Here is a 19,172-nt window from a genome sequence, read left to right as displayed (position 1 = left end):
AGAGGGGCCAAAAACATTAGGCCTCCCAGGACAGCACCAACACCAACTTGGGACCTCAACTTTGTTCTGGAAAAACTTGCGCTGCCACCTTTTGAGCCAGCTTTCTCAGCTGATTTAAAGTTTATATCATGGAAGACTGCCCTGCTACTAGCAATTACTTCAGCCAGAAGAGTCTCAGAGCTACAGGCACTAATGGCAGTAGAGCCTTTCCTCATTTTTCATCAAGACAGAGTTTCTCTACGAACTAACCCCTCCTTTGTGCCAAAGGTGGTATCCAGTGTGGCTCTAAATCAAACCATCCATTTACCCACCTTCTTCCCAAATACACAGAACAAAGGAGAAAGACTCCTGCACTCCTTGGACATTCACAGGCATCTATGTTACTACTTGGATAAAACTAAGGTTTTCAGAAAATCTGACCAGCTTTTCGTATCCTATGCTACAGCATCACAAGGAAAGGCTATCTCAAAACAGACCATTTCCAAATGGATAGGACATTGCATACGTTTTTGCTACACCCATCATGGAAAACCAGTTCCTGCTAGCATAAGGCCCCACTCCACCAGGGCAACAGCTACATCTACAGCCTTCCTCAGGGGGGTGCCAACCAAGGATATTCTGGAGGGTGCAACTTGGCGTTCAGTACACACCTTCACCAAACACTATCACTTACCACTTTAAGTCTAGAGCTGGCTTCGCCACTGCAGTTTTGCAGGGCCTTCTAGCCTCCTCTAACCCTGTTTGACTCCACCTCCCATCCTTAGCTTTGGGATTCTACCCAAGTGTGGTGACTGCAGCAGGGTAACACGATGAACATAGTACAGTTTTGTACCTACCATAAATGTAGATGTTAGAGTGTATACCCTGCTGCAGTCCGGGTTACCCTCCCTCCATCCCCTCTGACCTACCTGAAACCTTTCAATACCTTAAAATCTGATACAACCTTTGTGGTGTATTTGCTTATAGTTGGAGGGATGTTTTGTTTGTGCTAAACTTTTATTATTGGTACTATCTACTGACCACCTTTTGGGGGGGCACCTGACATCTGGGGCAAGAAAAACTGAAGAAAATGGCGTCGGATACCTCTTGTATACCCCTGGTGCACTGATGTCAGGGAAGAAGCGACAGCAACTGACGCCGGACCAAGACTTTGGAATTCAGGCCGACTGTGGGACCGCCTGACGACAGGATAACCCAAGTGTGATGACTGCAGCAGGGTATACACTCTAACATCTACATTTATGGTAGGTACAAAAGTACAGTAGCTCCCAAACAGTATACACAGATGGCATGGCCATCAGTTAAAGACATCTTATATGAACATTTGGCGCACTTTTTGAACCCAGAAAGCCTATGCTCCTTCTGATCTTTGCCTGACATTTTTAAAGCCACACAAAACGACACCAACACGAAGGGAGGAGAAGGGACTCTTAACTCAAACGCCCCTAAAAGAAACCAAGGAGAGACGCACAAAAGAGCTAAGGCCCTCTAACTTAAACAGGCCTAGCCCACCAAAACACAAGTATACCACAACTACAATTATCAAAGGTAAAAAAAAAAAACACCCAGACACAAAACGTAGCTATTAAAATAGCTTTTGGTTGGAAAATATTCCACAGAAAACTAAGTAAATAGTTCAATAAAGTACTTAGCCACAGCCAAGCTCGAGACCATGTCTTCACTCAACGAGCGGCAAACGAGATCTGGGGGTTTGGGCATGGTGCATCCTGGGATGCAGGCTTAGCCCAGCCAATTACAGACTTCGTGCTAGTTATAGAGGTCGAGTCGGAGCCGATTCTCGGCTCCGAGCCTGTCCGTAATGAATGTAGGCGAGATAGGACCACATTACATCTGTACTTTTTTTGTTTTTGAGGAGGGGATTCAAGAGTAGTTGCATTTTTGAGCCATGTTTCTCTGGAGAAGGATTTCTGGTTGAATATGTGGAGCATGGGTAGTGTCCTAGCAGTGCATTGGAGTGGAGTCATCTGCACTTTGTACTGTGGCTGTTGGTCTGTGTTTTGTGAGCCCTGTTGACGTGCCTCCTTTATGGAGAGGAGTGTTATGTAAGATTTTTTTTCGTAAGGTGGGTACATTATTTTCTTGGATAGAGAGGTTTGTTATAATGAGACAGGATATTAAGGGCTATCTGCAGCAAGTTTGAGGTATTTATATGAAGGTTGATTGGGGGCAGTAGTGGTTGTCCTAAGGGAGCGTAGGTATTTTTTAACTGTAGATGTTGAAACTGGAGTGAATATGAAGATGTTCATGTTTCACTGTTGCAGTCATTACATTTTGGTAATCTGCTGGCAGGTTGCCCTCAGTTGGCCTGATTAACAAAGTCTTGGGTCCTGCGTCAGTTGCTGTCCCTTCTTTTATGACGTCAGGTCGTTAGGGGTATAAAACATGCAGCCGACACCATTACATCAGTCTTTCTTGCCACGCGGTGCCCAAAGCAGAAGCAGTTCGCATGTGCCGGTTGGCAGACTCCTGAATCTTTGTTTTTTCAGTTTCGGAACCAAAGTCTTCAACTAAAAGCTAAGTACCTTATTGGGGAAACTTTTTCTTGCTCCTTACCGATGTCAGTAAAAGTAAATAAAATTGCATTACTTGTGGGAAGCAAATACCTCAAGGATTTTCATTTGTACTGTATTCCTTTCCTAGGCCCTGACCACAATGTGCCTTGCTGTCTGTTTTGTGCTAAAATTAATCAATGCATGATTAAACGTCTGTATATTTTTGCTTCTAAATATTTTGGCTCAAGATTCAACTATCCAGAAGTGTCGTCTGTTAGCAATCCGACTACCTGAATACCTAAAAAACATAAAGAAAGAGACAGACCGTCGAGGTCCAAAACCGACAAAGCTTCTCCTAAGCCAGTCGCTGGTTCTCGGTGAGGCGCTTTCGCAGCCCCTGATGCCCACTACTGATTCGCAGGCCTCTACCGAGACCCATTCGGAGTCCGGTATGCCGCGATTAGGGAACTCGCGGATGCCTCTACCTTAGATGGGTCTGGAGCCGCTGTGCAGGCACCGGCTTCTGAGGGTGTTTACAGGCCTACAGATTTGTATATTAGACAGACACCATCTTCAAAACTAAAGCCAAAATCTAAATGTATGTCTAAAAAACCGACATCTGGGCCCCATGTGCAGGCCTCTATGCCTAAAAAACAAATTATCAAAATGGATAAGGATTTAATTACTCTGATCAGGGGTAGCCAGCACCCTCCTCCTAAGAGGCCTAGGCAAGACATTGATTATGAATCTTCTGAACAGGATTCTATTTCTTCTGATTCTTCTAATGAACAGGATTTGTCTATTCCTGCTTATGAGGACTCTAATGCAGATTATTCCATTCCTTCTGCCTATCCCCCTGAGGATTTTTCTTTTGGGGAAACTTTACATGCCTTAAGGGAACATTTCCACTGGGAAAGTTGGGATTTATCTGTATCTAAAAAGAGACTTGGGGATTTTCTTCTACTTCCTCAGCATAGGCCCTTGGCTATAACTCCTGTTCTAGACATTGTTTGTTTTTTTCAGAATCTAGTATGACTCCTGACTCTCTGCCTCCAGCTCCTTGTAAGCCAGACAGATACTACAGGGTTCCTGACTCCCACAAATTCCTTTTCAGAAACCCTACTGCTGATCCTGAAACCAGTTCTCAGGGTCCCAAGGGCATTTAAGGCCTTTACTGCCAAAAATCCTACCCCTTCTGATAGAGATTCCAGGGTGCTGGATAGATTGGGTAAGAAGGTTTACACGTCTGCAACCTTGGCAATTAGGGCTTTAAACTGTCAATTTCATATGCTTAAATATCAACAGCATATCATGGGACTAAAACAGAAAATGATGTTAATCTCGGACTGTGGAAAATAAAGAATTGCAGGATTTATTGCATTCAGCTGAACAAGTTGGAAAACATACTTTGCAATGTGGTTTTGATTCCTTGGAGGCCTCTTGCAGTGCTGCTGTAACTGGATCTGTGCTAAGAAGGTATGCTTGGCTCAGAGAGCAGACTGTCTGACCATGTTAAAGCAAAACTGTTGGATGCTGCTTTACAACAGGACCGTCTCTTTGGTAATCAGGCTGAAGCAGTGTTAAAGATGGAAGATAAAGCTAAATCTATGCAAACTGTGAAAGATTTCTTACAAGTGCAACCTCCCAAATTTAGTAGGCACTGGCCTACTAAGAACTGGTCCTTTCCAGTCCCCTCGAGAGCCACTCAATTCAAATCAAGACATTCCAAAGGCTCCAGGTTTCAGTCACAAGGAACTTTTAGAACAAAACAATGGGGTGCCTCCACCTCCAAATATGGAAGCACCAAGGCACCTCTCTATGGTAAACGGCCTCAATGACTTCCCTCTACAATTATCAAGCACTTGCCTCTAAGCCGCCCCTTTGGGGGGGGGGGGGGAACTAGCACTTCATGCACGAAACTGGCAACTTATTACCTAGGACAAATCGGTTTTCAATATAGTATCCCAGGGATACAGATTTCACTTCCACACGTTGCTTTCCAAACGGATGGCCAGATCTGCCCCCAAATCAGTAGGCAGAGGCCCAGAAACAAGTTCTGTCCCTCATGAACATGGGGGCTATTCAACCAGTGCCAGAAGAGGAAAAGGGACAAGGTTTCTATTCCAGACTTTTCCTGGTACCCAGGAAAGACAAATCAATGCGTCCAATTCTGGACTTATCCACTCTAAACACATTTCTGGACATTCCAAAATTCAAGATGCTGACTCTTCAACAGTTACTATCTATGCTAGGCAAAGATGCCTGGTTGGTAACTCTAGACTTAAGAGGCTTACCTGCATATCCCAATCGGGGAATCTTGCAGAAGATACCTCCGCTTCAAAGCAGGCTGCTTGCATTACCAGTTCTCTGCACTGCCTTTGGCTTATCTACTGCGCCCAGGGTCTTCACAAAGTGCCTGGCACCAGTAATTGCATTTTGCAGGTAAAGAAATATTCAAATATAGCTATACCTGGACGATTGTCTAATTCAGGCAGAAAACAAGGGCATTCTTCTAAAGCATCTGGCGTTTGTAAAAAAGGTTCTGACTTGTTTAGGGTACACCATAAACGAAAAGAAATCACAACTGGTACTCTCTCAAAAAATTACATTCCAGGGTGCAAGCTTGAATACAACTGCCCAGATGACTTGGCTTACGCCAGAAAAGCAAATTCAATTCATGACTTATTTCAAACAGGTGGCCACAAAAACCCAGCTATCTGCAAGACAAATTCTGCAGGCCTTGAGGTTCATGGCCTCCTGCATTCTTCTAATTCCATATAGTTTATGGAGTCAACATTGTCACAGCCTGGAAACAATGATTCCTATTATACCTTGCCTGCAACTGGAGTTCCTATGGTGGGCAGAGGCCTGCCACCAAAACAAGAGACTGCCATTCACTCCACCCCCTGCCGCCCAAACCCTAACAGATGCATTAGACTCTGCTTGGGGGGGCTCATCTGGCAGGGAAATGCATTCAGGGCAAATGGAGCCCAAATCAAATGCACCTACATATCAATCAGAAAGAGATGCTAGCTGTACAGAATGCGTTGGCAGCCTTCAAGGACTACCTTCATCCAGGACAACTAATGATAGACAGACAACACCACAGTTATGTGGTACATAAACAAGCAGGGGGACACACATTCCTACCCCCTTTGCAGACTAGCAATGGCATTGTGGAGCACTGCCTTGACCTATCAGGTACAACTATAAGCTCAATTCCTGCCAGGACAGCTAAATACTCTGGCAGATGAACTAAGCAGAAATCTTATGGACCCACACGAATGGAAATTGGAACCACAAGCTTTCAACATGTTGGCACACAAATGGGGGAACCCAGACATGGATCTTTTTGCCTCACCCCAGAACTATCAGTTGGACAAATTCTGCACAGGAATTCATCACAAAAAAGCTTGGAAAGTGGATGCTGTATCATTCAGCTGGAAAAACCTATCAGTCTATGCTTTTCTCCCTCTGCCTCTGCTCTCCAGAGTTCTACTAAAAGTCAAACAGGACAAACCAAAAATGATTGCTTGCTCCAGACTGGCCTCGCCATCACTGGTACCCACTGCTGCGCAATGTGTCACACCTTCCTCCGTGGCACCTGCCTCAGACACCTTACCTACTGTATCAGTAGAACTACCAAATTCTGCGCACACTGCTCCAAACTTTGAATCTTGCAGTGTGGCTAATCGACTAATTTCACCCTTGGCATCCCTCAGCAAACCAGTGATGGATGTCATTTCGGAGGCTAGAAGGCCTAGTACTAGAAAATCTTATGCTGACAAGTGGAAAAGATTCTGTGCCTGGAACCAATCACAAGGAATAAGCACAGCAATGCCCAATATTCTTCAGATTCTGCAATACTTAACTGAGATGCTTCACAAGGGCCTATCTTTTTCTTTCATAAAAATCCATGCCTCTGCCATCTCAGCTCATTACAACTCAGAACCTCCCATCGTCTCTCATTCTCTGCTAAAGCAGTATCTCAGAGGGGCCAAAAATTTTAAGACCTCCCAGGAGAGCACCAACTCTGGCATGGGACCTCAGTTTTGTTTTGGAAAAACTCACTCTCCCTCCTTTTGAGCCGGCTGCTACTGCAGACCTAAAATTTCTCTCCTGGAAAAGAGCTTTCCTTTTAGCAGTCACTTCAGCTAGAAGGATTTCAGAATAACAGGCTCTTATGGCAGTGGAGCCTTTCATTATTTTTCATCCGGACAGAATGGCTCCCAGGACCAATCCATCTTTCATGCCTAAGGTGGTATCCAGTGTGGCTCTTAATCAGACCATTCATCTGCCAACTTTCTTCCCCAATCCACAAAACAAGGGTGAGCGGATTTTGCATTCATTGGATGTACACAGACAACATAGATTCTACTTAAACAGGATGAAATCTCTAAGAAAATCTGAACAACTATTGGTGGCATTTGCTGCAGGGGCAGAGGGAAATGCTATTTCAAAGCAGACTATTTCCAAATGGATAAGCCATTGCGTTAGTTTCTGCTAATTGCACCATGGTAAACCTATCCCCAAGGGGATCAGGTCTCATTCCACCAGGGCTGCATCTACTTCTGCAGCCTTTCTCAGAGGGGTTCCTACCAGAGACATTCTAGAAGCTGCTACCTGGAGTTCAGTTCATACGTTCACCAAACATTACCATTTACCTCTCTTCTCTAAATCCAGAGCTGGCTTTGCCACTGCTGTCCTGCAGGGCCGTACAGCTGCTCCTGATGCTGTATAAATCCATCCTCCCAACCATAGCTTTGGGATTCTACCCAAATGTAATGACTGCAACAGTGAAACACTAAGAACATAGTACAGTTGTGTACACTTACCATAAATGTAGATGTTCAAGTGTATTCACTGTTGCAGTCCTGGTTACCCACCCTCCAGCCCCGTTTTTCTCTTACTATACCTCTCCTTTCTTTTACTATGCTTAAAAGCCTTTTTGGGTGTATTTGCTTTTGTTTGGAGGTATACTTTTTGTGTTTTAAATTTTATACTTTTATATATATTTATACATATATATATATATATATATATATATATATATGTTCCCCATTTGGGGGGGCACCTGACATCTGGGGCAAGGAAAACTGATGTAATGGCGTCGGCTGCATGTTTTATACCCCTGACGTCATGGAAGAAGGGACAGCAACCGATGCAGGACCCAAGACTTTGTTAATCAGGCCGACTGAGGGCAACCTGCCAGCAGATTACCCAAATGTAATGACTGCAACAGTGAATACACTCGAACATCTGCATTTATGGTAAGTGTACACAGCTGTACTTTCTGTGGTGGCTTCATTGTTTGTGGTGGGATGGCTAGATTTGTAGTAGTTTTGTTTGGTAGGAGGAAGGTTACTGTATTTATAAAATGTGAGGTAAACTGTGAAGCAATGCTTTGGGAGTTATTGGTTGGGAATGGTCTGGGTTGGGTTGATTTTCCAGAACTGTGGAATGTATTTATAGATTTCCAGAAGGTTTTTTTTTTTTTTTTTTTAATTGAATTTTGGCTATTGCTGTTATAATTTTTTTTTTGCCATGTTTTTTGCATCATTTGCTATGGTTTTGTAACTGCCTGTATTGTTACAGGGATGTTTGAGACTTTGTTTCTAGCCATGACTTCCAGGCTTTTATCTCTTAAGTTGCATGAGTTATTTTAATGTACTTCACTAAGGAGCTGGTTTGTTTTTAATTCTCTTGGCTCTTAATAGTGCTTGCTCTGCCAGGGTATTTAGGAATACTGCTTCATCAAGAAGAATTTTAAGTGGAGCCCAGTAGTTCTGGAGCAGGCTAGCTGGGAAGTAAATGTGTTTTTTTTTTTTTTTTTGAAGTTACTGAGGAGTCTGTTCTAGTGATTAAACTTTGTGTTGCCTTTGGGGGTGCCTGATCATTTACCTTAGCTGGTAAATCCAGTTTAGGATAGCTTCTTTAGATGTGGCCTTGTTAATTATAGCTTGATCAGTTGGGAGAAGCCATATAGCTGAATTGATTTTGTTGGGTTTTGTAGGGCTATTTTTTGCCAGTCTGTGTTAATATCTCCTAGCAAGAAGGTGTCCAGTCTTATGGTAGCCGAGATCCAGGAGAGGATCTCGTCCAGGATGAGAATGTTAACGGATGGTCTGTATGGCATGTACAGATTTGTGATGGCTACAGATGTGTGATTTGAAAAGTTCAGCATTTTTGGAAGTGGGTGTCGTGTCATGGTAAATGGAGAGATCTAAAACATTTTTGTAGATTCCGTTTAGTCTTGAGTATATTATTATACTCTGGTTAGAGTATTTCTGTGTCTTTGGTAATTAGCTGTAACCAGATTTCTGTAGCTGTGAAGAGATCAGGGGAGTAGTGGGCTGCACATTCATGAACTTAAGTGATTTGATATGACAGTTACTGTGTGGTATTTTTAGAGCTAGGTTGTTTGAGAGGTAACCCTATGCTGTTTTGAGATGTGTGGGAGCTGGCTTGGTGGGGTCTGGAGTTTGATAAGTGGGTCTGGCATTGGGGTATATACCCCCTCCAAGTATTATTGTCCAGTTAGCATTGTGGCTGTTGAAAAGCCACTTGGGGCTTCAGTTTATAAATCCTGGAACATGTACTACTTATTTCATGGCAGGTACACAAGGTCTTACTTTCACTGTTAGGCCAGGTATTCTCTGACTTATGAATGTAGTTGTCCTTTGCAGATCTCTTGTTTTAGTGATCACCGCTTACAGTTTTAGGTCTACTATTGTAGTGAGTATGTCACCATTGCCGGTTGTTTCTAACTTTTCTTATGTGTTTCTTTTATACAGTATGGTGTTTAATTCAGGATATCCTTGTAAGAAAAGAGAAGCATGGAAGAATGTAATGCTAATTGTTTTTTTGCTTTTTGTTTTTTAGGGTGCCTACTTTGCGTGGAAAGCTACAGCTATGGGAAAGAACTATGTCAATGGAAAAACTTTCTTGGAAAAAAGGTAGTGTAATCACTTTGTATCTGTGCAAAACAGAAAAGAGCTGATGTTGTAATGGTTGTATACCACATGTGAAAATGTAAAAAATATTTACATTATAACCAAAGAGTAAACTAGAAATAAAGTTTAAAAGAAGTAACACAGACATTCTCGTTGGTTGGTTCATAAGTAGGTATTAGGCTATCTGCCCGAGGGCATTTATAAGCCTAGCCTGAGTGTGTCTGCTTTCGCCGCCCCATTGATTAATTAACTGATCCTCTGTCAAGCAGAGCCAATGAAGTGATCCCAGGGGTGTATTTTCTGTTACCCATCCACTCGTCAAGGTTTCGCTTGAAGAGTGTTAGTGAGGGGCTCTGCCTAATGTAGTTTGGAATTTTGTTCCAAAGCATGGGGAGTCTCTGGGACAGGAATCCATCCCTCCAGCATGTTCTATTTATTGTTGTGGTGAGGTTTCGCGCTCAAAACAAAAATCTGTCTACAAAAACACTATAGTAACCAAAAAAGAAACACTTGTAGACACCAACAAGACTGCACGTTTTTAATGCCTCAATTCTCATACGCGCTTTCATTCACAATTTCAGTGAACAACTTCAGATCCAGACTCCCCCTCCGTTAGCTCCTTAAACTGTAATGCACTGCCATCTACTGGTCGAACAACAAATCACGTTTGACAAATTACATTGTTTGATCATTATAAATCAGTACTCTTTAAATATGCAAACTATAGATCCTGAACAACAAAAATTGATAAATTTAACTGTTAATAAATTTTGTTTTTTATTCATTCCACAGGACCTACTAATTAATGTCTTTATACACAATCATAAAATAAAATAAAATAATTTTTTATGATTAATCACAGCATTCCAATCCAAAATGTGATCCACCATTCATAAAGTTGAATTTTAAATCTGTATTCTTTTCATTAGTAATAAACTAATAGATATTTTGTCATTAATGCCGGGGGGGGGGGGGGGTTAGTGGCATCTAAACACCTGCCAGTATAATTCCTTTTTTTCAACAGATGCTGAGTCACTCCCTCTGTCAAACTGTAGAACCTCTTCCAGAACAAAGATGTCAATAACACCTCCCCCTGGGCATTTTCCATAGTGATTTCAGGTGCCCCCCCCCCCAAAGGTTAAAGGTAGGTGTATCCTAGTAACAGTTTTATTTCCTTTTTGGCTTGGCTTCTGCACCCAAAACCTTTTAAAATGTCTGACCCCTGTGATTGCAGCCTTATAGGTTCATACTAGGCTATCTGCCCTAGGGCATTTATAAGCCTAGCCAGAGTGTGTTTGGCTTTCACCACCCATTTTAAATTAATTTTGCTATGCCCTTTTTCGAGGTTAGTATACTGTGCCTCTGTCTAACAGTGACACAGAAGTGATACCCGGGGTAAACGTACAATCTCCCATCCACTTATCAAGATTCCTCTTGGAGAGTCAATGAGGGACTCTGCCTAACCTGGACTGGGATTTTATTCCAGAGTGAAGGGAGCCTCTGGGTTATGAATCTGTCCCTCCAGCATGTCCTGTTTATTTCAGTGCTGAGGTTCAAGTCTCTCGAGCGAGTAGCTCGATGGGATTTGGATTTTCTGAGGTGCAGCATGTCCATTAATTCCGGGTTGGACATGGCTTTATATGTCGGGGATCTTTTTTCTTGCTCTTAACCAATGTCAGTAAAAGTTGACAATTGTATTACCTGTGGAAAGCAAATACCTCAAAGATTTTCATTCATACTGCATTCCTTGCTTAGGCCCAGACCACGACATCCCTCACGGTCGGTTTTGTGGCTTATTCAACCCCCGGACTATTCGTCGTGTTTCTTTTTGCAGCAAATTATTTTGGTACTCTGTTTAACTATCCAGAAATGGCTTCGATAAACCATCCGACTACCGACATTCCGAAAAAAGTAAAGATAAAGACGGACCGCATAGGTCCAAAGCTGCCGACGATGCTTCCGTTAAGCTAGTCGCCGTTTCGCTGGTACACAGTGAGGCGCTTTCGCAGCCCCAGATACTTCAGATTTGCAGGCCTCTACTGAGATCCATTCTGAGTCCGGTATGCCGTGAGATGCTTCTTCGACTATGGAACCTGCGGACGTCTGTACCTTGGATGCGTCTGGAGCCGCTATGCAGGCACCGGCTTCTGAGGGTGTATTCAGGCCTACTGACTTGAATTTCAAACCAACGACATCTTCTTCAAGGCCTAAAACTCGACCCATGCCTAAAAAAACGACGTCCAAACTGCATGGTCCAGCCCATATGCCTAAAAAAAAAAAAAACAAGACTGGCTGAAGACCTTATTACTTTAATTAGGGGAAGCCAGCCTTCACCCTCTGAGAGACCTAGAACTGATTTTCCTTCTGATTCTTCTGATCTGGATTCTGAAATTTGTTTCTTCTGATTACTAGGATTTGCCCTTATCTACCTATGAGGATTCTGATGCAGAGGATTCCAGTCCCTCTGCTTCCCCTCCAGAAGATTTTTCTTTTGGTGAAACCTTGCACACTCTTAGGGAGCATTTCCATTGGGAATGCCAGGATTACTCTGACCCCAAAAAGAGGCTTAGGAAATTCTTACTCCTCCCTCAGCACAGGCCTTTAGCTATCCCTCCTGTCCTGGACATTGTAGCTGATGCCTTCTTGGAATCTAGCCTGGCCCCAGACACTTTACCTCCAGCTCCCAGGAAGCTTGACAGGTATTAGAGTATTACAGAGTACCTGATTCTCACAAGTTTCTCTTCAAGAATCCTACTGCGGACCCAGAGACCATTTCCCAAGGACCCAAAGGCATTAAGGCTACTACTGCCAGAAACCCTACCCCCTCTAATAGAGTTTACAGGGCCTTGGACAGATGGGGTAAGAAGGAGTACACTTCTGCTACTTTGGCCATTAGGGCCTTAAACTGACAGTTTCATATGTTAAAGTATCAGCAGCATATTATGGGACTACTTAAACAGAAAATGATGTTGATTCCCGACTGTGCTTAAGATAAAGAATTACAGGATTTAATGCATTCTTCTGAACAAGTTGGTTAACATACTTTGCAATGTGGTTTTGAGACTCTAGAAGCATCTTGCAGAGCTGCTGTCACTGGGTCTGTACTTAGAAGGCATGCTTGGCCTAAGGAGCAAAATTTGCCAGATCATGTAAAAGCTAAATTACTGGATGTCCCTTAAACTAAGACCGCCTGTTTGGCAACAACAGAAGTCGTCCTTAAAAAGATGGAGGAAAAAGCTAAATCTATGCAAACTGTTAAAGATTTCCTGCAAGTACAGCCTCCCAGATTTAGCAGGCATTGGCCTTCTAAGAACTGGTCCTTTCCTGCCTCTTCCAGGCCTTCTCAGTCCAAACCCAGGAACAGCAGACCACCTAGGCTACAGTCTCAAGGCACTCACAGACCTAAGCAGTGGGGGGGCTTCCACTTCCAAAGCTGGAAGTAGTAAGACACCCCTATGGAAAAATGTCACAATGACTTAACCTTAAACCCTCCAAGCCCTGATCAGCTGCCTGCTCCCTTAGGGGAACGATCACACTGCATGCAAAAATCTGGGAACTCATTACCCAGGACAAATGGGTTTTAAATATAGTTTTTTTAAGGATACAGATTCCACTTCCACACCTTGCCAACCCCAAACGGTTGGCCAGACCTACCCGCAAATCAGTGGGCAGAGGCTCAACAGCAGGTTCTTGCTCTTCTAAGCATCAGGTCTATTCAACCTGTGACAGAAGAAGAATGGGGGCAAGGTTTCTACTCAAGACTTTTCCTGGTACCCAGAAAAGACAATTCCTGGTGTCCTATCCTGGACCTGTCTATCCTAAACACATTTTTGGTAGTCCCAAAATTCAAGATGCTAACTCTTCATCAGCTTCTTCTCATGCTATGCAAAGATACCTGGTTGTCCACAAAATCCGACTGATAACTGTGAGCCAAGGAACTTATAAATAAAATACAAATTTATTCTTATCGAATGAAAGCTTTCGTTGCACAAATGTGTCAACTTCTTCAGATTCAAAACAGTTTTGTGAAATACACACACCACTTAAAACAACTTACTCTTATCATGTGATCAGCATCAGCTGGTGCTGCTGTTCTAAAGCCTGCTCATATTTAAAGTGGTATTACATATAAAAAGCAGTGATAAAACACATTGTGCACACTGGTACAACATTTAACAGACTAATAAAACCTAATCTAAATTAAGCAGATTGACTACGCATAGCAGCTAATATCGACTGCTTAATGATAAAAAAAATCAATTAATGTTACAGTTAAACAAGTTAAACAACTTGTTGGTGGACAATTTCTGACTTCTTAGGATTGTTATTCAATCAGGACTGCCATAAGTTTAACCTGTTTAACTCTAACATTAATTGATTTTTTTATCATTAAGTAGTCGATATTGGCTGCTATGCGTAGTCAATCTGCTTAATTTAGATTAGGTTTTATTAGTCTGTTGAATGTTGTACCAGTGTGCACAATGTGTTTTATCACTGCTTTTTATATGTAATACCACTTTTAATATGAGCAGGCTTTAGAACAGCAGCACCAGCTGATGCTGATCACATGATGAGTAAGTTGTTTTTAAGTGGTGTGTGTATTTCACAAAACTGTTTTGAATCTGAAGAAGTTGACACATTTGTGCCAACGAAAAGCGCTTCATTCGATAAGAATAAATTTGTATTTTATTTACAAGTTCCTTAGCTCACAGTTATCAGTCGGATTTTGTGGATTATCAGTTTGTTTTTTGGCTTTTTGGTTTGTCTAAAGATGCCAGGTTGGCAACACTGGATTTAAAGAAAGCCTACCCTGCACATAGGGAATCTTGCAGAAGAATACCTATGCTTCAGAGCAGGCTACATGCACTGGCAGTTCTCTGCACTGCCCTTTGGCTTATCTACTGCGCCCAGGGTATTCGCAAAGTGCCTAGCTGCAGTCATTGCATTTTGCAGGCAGAGAAATATTCAAATATACCCATACCTGGACGATTGTCTAATTCAGGTAGAAAGCCAGGGCATACTATTAAATCATCTGGCATTTGTAAAGAAATTGCTAACTTCTCTGGGGTACACCATAAATGAAAAGGAATCACATCTTGTACCTTGCCAACAAATTGTATTCCTGGGAGCAAGCGTGACTACAACTTCCCAGATGGCCTACCTCACGCCAGAGAATATAGTTCATGTGACAGCCTGCTTCAAACTACTGGCCACAAAGACCCAGCTATCTGCAAGGAAAATACTGCAAGCCCTGGGGTTCATGGCCTCCTGCATTCTACTAATTCCATATGTAAGACTGCATATGAGGAAACTACAATGGTATCTAAAAAGCCTATGGTGTCAACATTTTCAGGATCTAGAATCAATGATTCCTATCATACCTTGTCTACAGATAGAGTTCCTTTGGTGGGCAGAGGCCTGCCACCAAAACAAGGGACTGCCATTCACTCTACCCCCTGCCGCCCAAACCCTAAGAGACACATCGGACTATGCATGGGGGCTCACTTGGCAGGGCACTGCATTCAGGGCAAATGGAACCCAAGTCAAATGCACCTGCATATCAATCAAAAAGAAATGTTAGCTGTACAGAATGCTCCGACAGCCTTCAAGGACCACATTCTTCAGGGCAATTACTGGTAAAGATGGACAAAACCACTGTTATGTGATACATAAACAAGCAGAGCGGAGCCCACTCATACCCTCTCTGCAGACTAGCCATGGCTCTGTGGATCACAGCCTTGAACTACCAAGTGCACCTACAGGCTCAATTCCTGCCAGGAAAGCTAAATACACTGGCAGACGAACTAAGCAGAAATCTCATGGACCCACACGAATGGAAACTGGAACCAAAGATATTCAACATGTTGAAACAAATGGGGGAGCCCAGAGATGGACCTGTTTGCCTCCCCCTAGAACTACCAATTGGACAAATTCTGCACAAACAAGCTTGGAAAGTGGATGCCCTGTCCTTCACCAAGAAAAACCTATCAGTTTATGCTTTTCCCCCTCTGCCTCTCCTCTCCAAGGTACTACTGAAGATCAAACAGGGCAAACCAAGGACAATACTGATTGCACCAGACTGGCCACGCCAACTCTGGTACCCCCTCTTGCAGTGTGTGTCACTGCTGGCACCATAGCACCTGCCTCAGACCCCTACTCTATCTCAGCAGGAGGGCCAGATTCTGCACCCACAGCTTCAAACCCTGAACCTGGCAGCCTGGCTAATTACCTGATCTCTCCGTTGCCATCCCTCAGTAAGCAAGTAATAGATGTCATTCTGGAGGCAAGGAGGCCTAGTACTAGAAAATCCTATGCTGAAAAATGGAAAAGATTCTGTTCTTGGAGCCAAACTCAGAGGATGGGCACAGCAGTGCCCAATTTGCCTCAGATTCTTCAATATTTAACTGAGATGCTTCACAAGGGCCTTTCCTTTTCCTCCATCAAAATTCATGCCTCAGCCATTTCAGCTCATTACAATACAGAACCACCCCTCTTCTCTCATCCACTGCTGAAGCAATTCCTCAGAGGGGCCAAAAACTTAAGACCACCCAGGAGAGCCCCTACTCCTGCCTGGGACCTTAACTTTGTATTGGAAAAGCTCACTCTACCTCCCTTTGAGCCAGCTGCAAATGCAGAGTTGAAATTCCTTTCTTGGAAAACAGCCTTTCTTCTAGCCATCACTTCAGCAAGAAGGGTATCTGAATTACAGGCCCTCATGGCTGTGGAGCCTTTCATCATCTCATGCGGACAGGGTGTCCCTCAGAACCAATCCCTCCTTCATACCCAAGGTGGTATCCAGTGTGGCCTTTAATCAGTCCATTCATTTGCCAACCTTCTTTTCTAATCCACCGAACAAAGGGGAACGAATACTGCACTCCTTGGACGTGCACAGACAACTTAGATTTTACTTGGACCGGACTAAACCTCTCAGGGAATCTGAACAGCTGCTGGTTGCATTTGCTGCAGGGGCAGAGGGGAAGGCTGTTTCAAAGCAAACCATTTCTAAGTGGATAGGCCATTGCATTCATTTCTGCTGTAAGCACCATGGAAAACTCACATTCAACCAGGGCTGCATCTACCTCTACAGCCTTTCTCAGAGGTGTCCCTACCAGGGACATCGTAGAAGTTGCTACCTGGAGTTCTGTACATACCAAGCATTACCACTTGCCAATTTTTTCTAAATCCAGAACTGGCTTTGCCACTGCAGTCTTGCAGGGCCTTGTAGCTGGTCTTAATGCTATCTAGTTACCTCCTCCCATCCTTTGGTTTGGGAATCTACCCAAATGTTATGACTGCAACAGTGAAACACGAAGAACATAGTACAGTTGTGTACACTTACCATAAATGTAGATGTTCGAGTGTATTCACTGTTGCAGTCCTGGTTACCCTCCCTCCAGCCCCCTGACTTCTATTGACTATACCTCTATTCTTGTTTACTATGCTTAAAGCATTTTGGTGTATTTGCTTTTTTGTTGGAGGTGTAACCTTGTATATAATTGCTTCCCATTGTGGGGCACCTGACCTCTATGGCAAGAAAAACTGATGTAATGACGTCGGCTGCTTGCTTTATACCACCGACTACCTGACGTCATGGAAGATGAGACAACAACCGACGCAGGACCCAAGACTTTGATAATCAGGCCGACTGAGGGCTACTGCAAGCATATAACCCAAATGTGATTACCGCAACAGTGAATACACTCTAACATCTACATTTATGGTAAGTGTACACAACTGTACTTTTTGTTCAACTGTCCCTGCCCAGGAAAACACCATGTGAAGTTAAAGATCAAGTAACATTTTGATTTTTTTTTTTCAGTTAAACGATTTTATTCATGTTACAAGAAATCAGTCGATTCTTGGTAGATCTTTAAGCAACCTAAAAGTATAATATGCCACCACAATTTCTTAACTGCATTTTCTGCTTTACTTGGCCATATGTCTTAACAGCTTGCATGCTAATGTTACATTAATGCTCGCCTGATGTTTCTTAAGTTCAGGTTTATTAGAGTGCCTTATTACCAATGCACTTTAATCCAAGATTCTATTTTCGTTCACTGTCAGCCTAGGATTCCTAGATCTTCTAATGGTTTTATTTGTTTGCATTAGTTTTGTGAATTGCTGGGTGAAGCAGGAACCACAATGCACATAGATAGTATTATGGCTTAATTACTCCAAATGTGTAGGGTTTTTTGCATACCTTGACAGGAATAGATCCCCCATTCTTAAGTCAGGGCATAATTGAAGGTCATATAATTAGTATTGTTTCAGTGTTTGATGTTATCAAAGAGTACTGTTCTCAGCACCGTCACTATAATCAGGTTTGGCACCTTCTGCAGTTCGTATGCATTATGTTTTGGTAGCATATTTAAATACGATTTTAAATTCTGTTAGTCCTGTTACTGCTCCTGCTATATGTTTGGAGGTCTTTCTTCCACATTTCTCATTTCTGCTTGCAAATCCTAGAATTTTGAGATTTTGTGTTTGAGTAAGTTAGACACTGTAATCACTGGATATAGCAATTTGTGCTACTTTTTTTTTCTTTTATTATTGTTATAGCTGTTTTTCTTGCATCTATTTCTTAGTAGTAGTACCACTTTTATGAGAATGCAAATGCACATTAACTTTATCTTTACAGATATAATGAAGACTTAGAACTTGAAGATGCCATACACACAGCTATTCTTACACTAAAGGTAAGACATTTAGTCATATTTAATTTGTTAACATACTATAAGAAATCATTTTAATGATTTTGTACTTTATTTTGACAGGAGAGTTTTGAAGGGCAAATGACAGAAGACAACATAGAAGTTGGCATCTGTAATGAAGCTGGATTTAGAAGACTCACTCCAGCTGAAGTTAAAGATTATTTATCTGCAATTGCATAACATTACATGTTACACAAGGAGGACGATTCTTTTTTTTTTTTGAAGTTTGCAACAGAAATAAAACTTAAAAAATCTTGTTTTCTTATTGTGAGTTTGGGGTAGTTATTCTCCTGAGTAGTTTATTTCAGCAATTAATTTACTGAATTATATTTTTTTCAAGATCTGATGCGTAAAATAAAATATTTAACAGCTTAATTTGGTAGGCCACATGGCTGCAAGCATCATTCTCTCACTTGACAATGAATACATTCAGTACATAATATGACAAACAATATTTTATACTAAGTATACTTTTTCATCATTAAATCTGGCCAGAATGGTATATCTTTTGTAATAGGACAGTAGGCCACAGGCATTTGGACCTCTCAGCATGTGTAAGTCACACTGCTCATTCATTTCCTCTCCCTTACTTCCCCAAATACTTTTCAGATGTTCATCGTGTTTCACTGTTGCAGTCATCACTGTAGGGTTCTTCCTGCCTGCAGGCAGCCCTCTGTCGGCCAGAATCCCAAAGTCTGGGTCCGGCGTCGGCTGTGCTGTCACCCTCCCTGACGTCAGAGCGCCAGGGGTACAAAGCTCCCAAGCCGACACCATGTTCTTCAGTCTTTCTTGCCGCGCGGTGGAAGCAGTTCGCAAGTGCCGGTCGGCTGACTCCTGCTATTTTTGGTGCTTCATTCCGACTTTCTTCTTTTCAAAGCTAAGTACCCCGTTGGGGAAACTTTTTTTCTTGCTCTAGACCGATGTCAGAAAAAGTTAATAATTTTATTTCATGTGGGAAGCAAATATCTCATAAGGATTTTCACTCTTATGTATTC

General features: G+C 42.5%; 1 protein-coding gene across 1 annotated transcript in view; it reads left to right on the top strand.

Annotated features, from left to right (window-relative positions):
• PSMA2 (proteasome 20S subunit alpha 2) overlaps positions 1-18,442 on the top strand; it is a 278,647-nt gene extending 260,205 nt beyond the window's left edge. The window contains exons 6-8 of the mRNA XM_044064813.1: positions 9,396-9,469; positions 18,105-18,162; positions 18,241-18,442. Of these exons, the coding sequence (XP_043920748.1) occupies positions 9,396-9,469; positions 18,105-18,162; positions 18,241-18,357 (249 nt within the window). The 3' untranslated portion in view covers positions 18,358-18,442. The remainder of the gene's footprint in view (positions 1-9,395; positions 9,470-18,104; positions 18,163-18,240) is intronic.
• The last annotated feature ends 730 nt before the right edge of the window (positions 18,443-19,172 follow it).

The sequence above is a fragment of the Protopterus annectens genome, chromosome 3.part0, assembly GCF_019279795.1.
Source record: "Protopterus annectens isolate FY-2018-M chromosome 3.part0, PAN1.0, whole genome shotgun sequence".
Taxonomy (NCBI): Eukaryota; Metazoa; Chordata; order Ceratodontiformes; family Protopteridae; genus Protopterus; species Protopterus annectens.
Note: the sequence above shows the minus strand (reverse complement) of the source record. Positions and strands in the feature narration are given on the sequence as shown.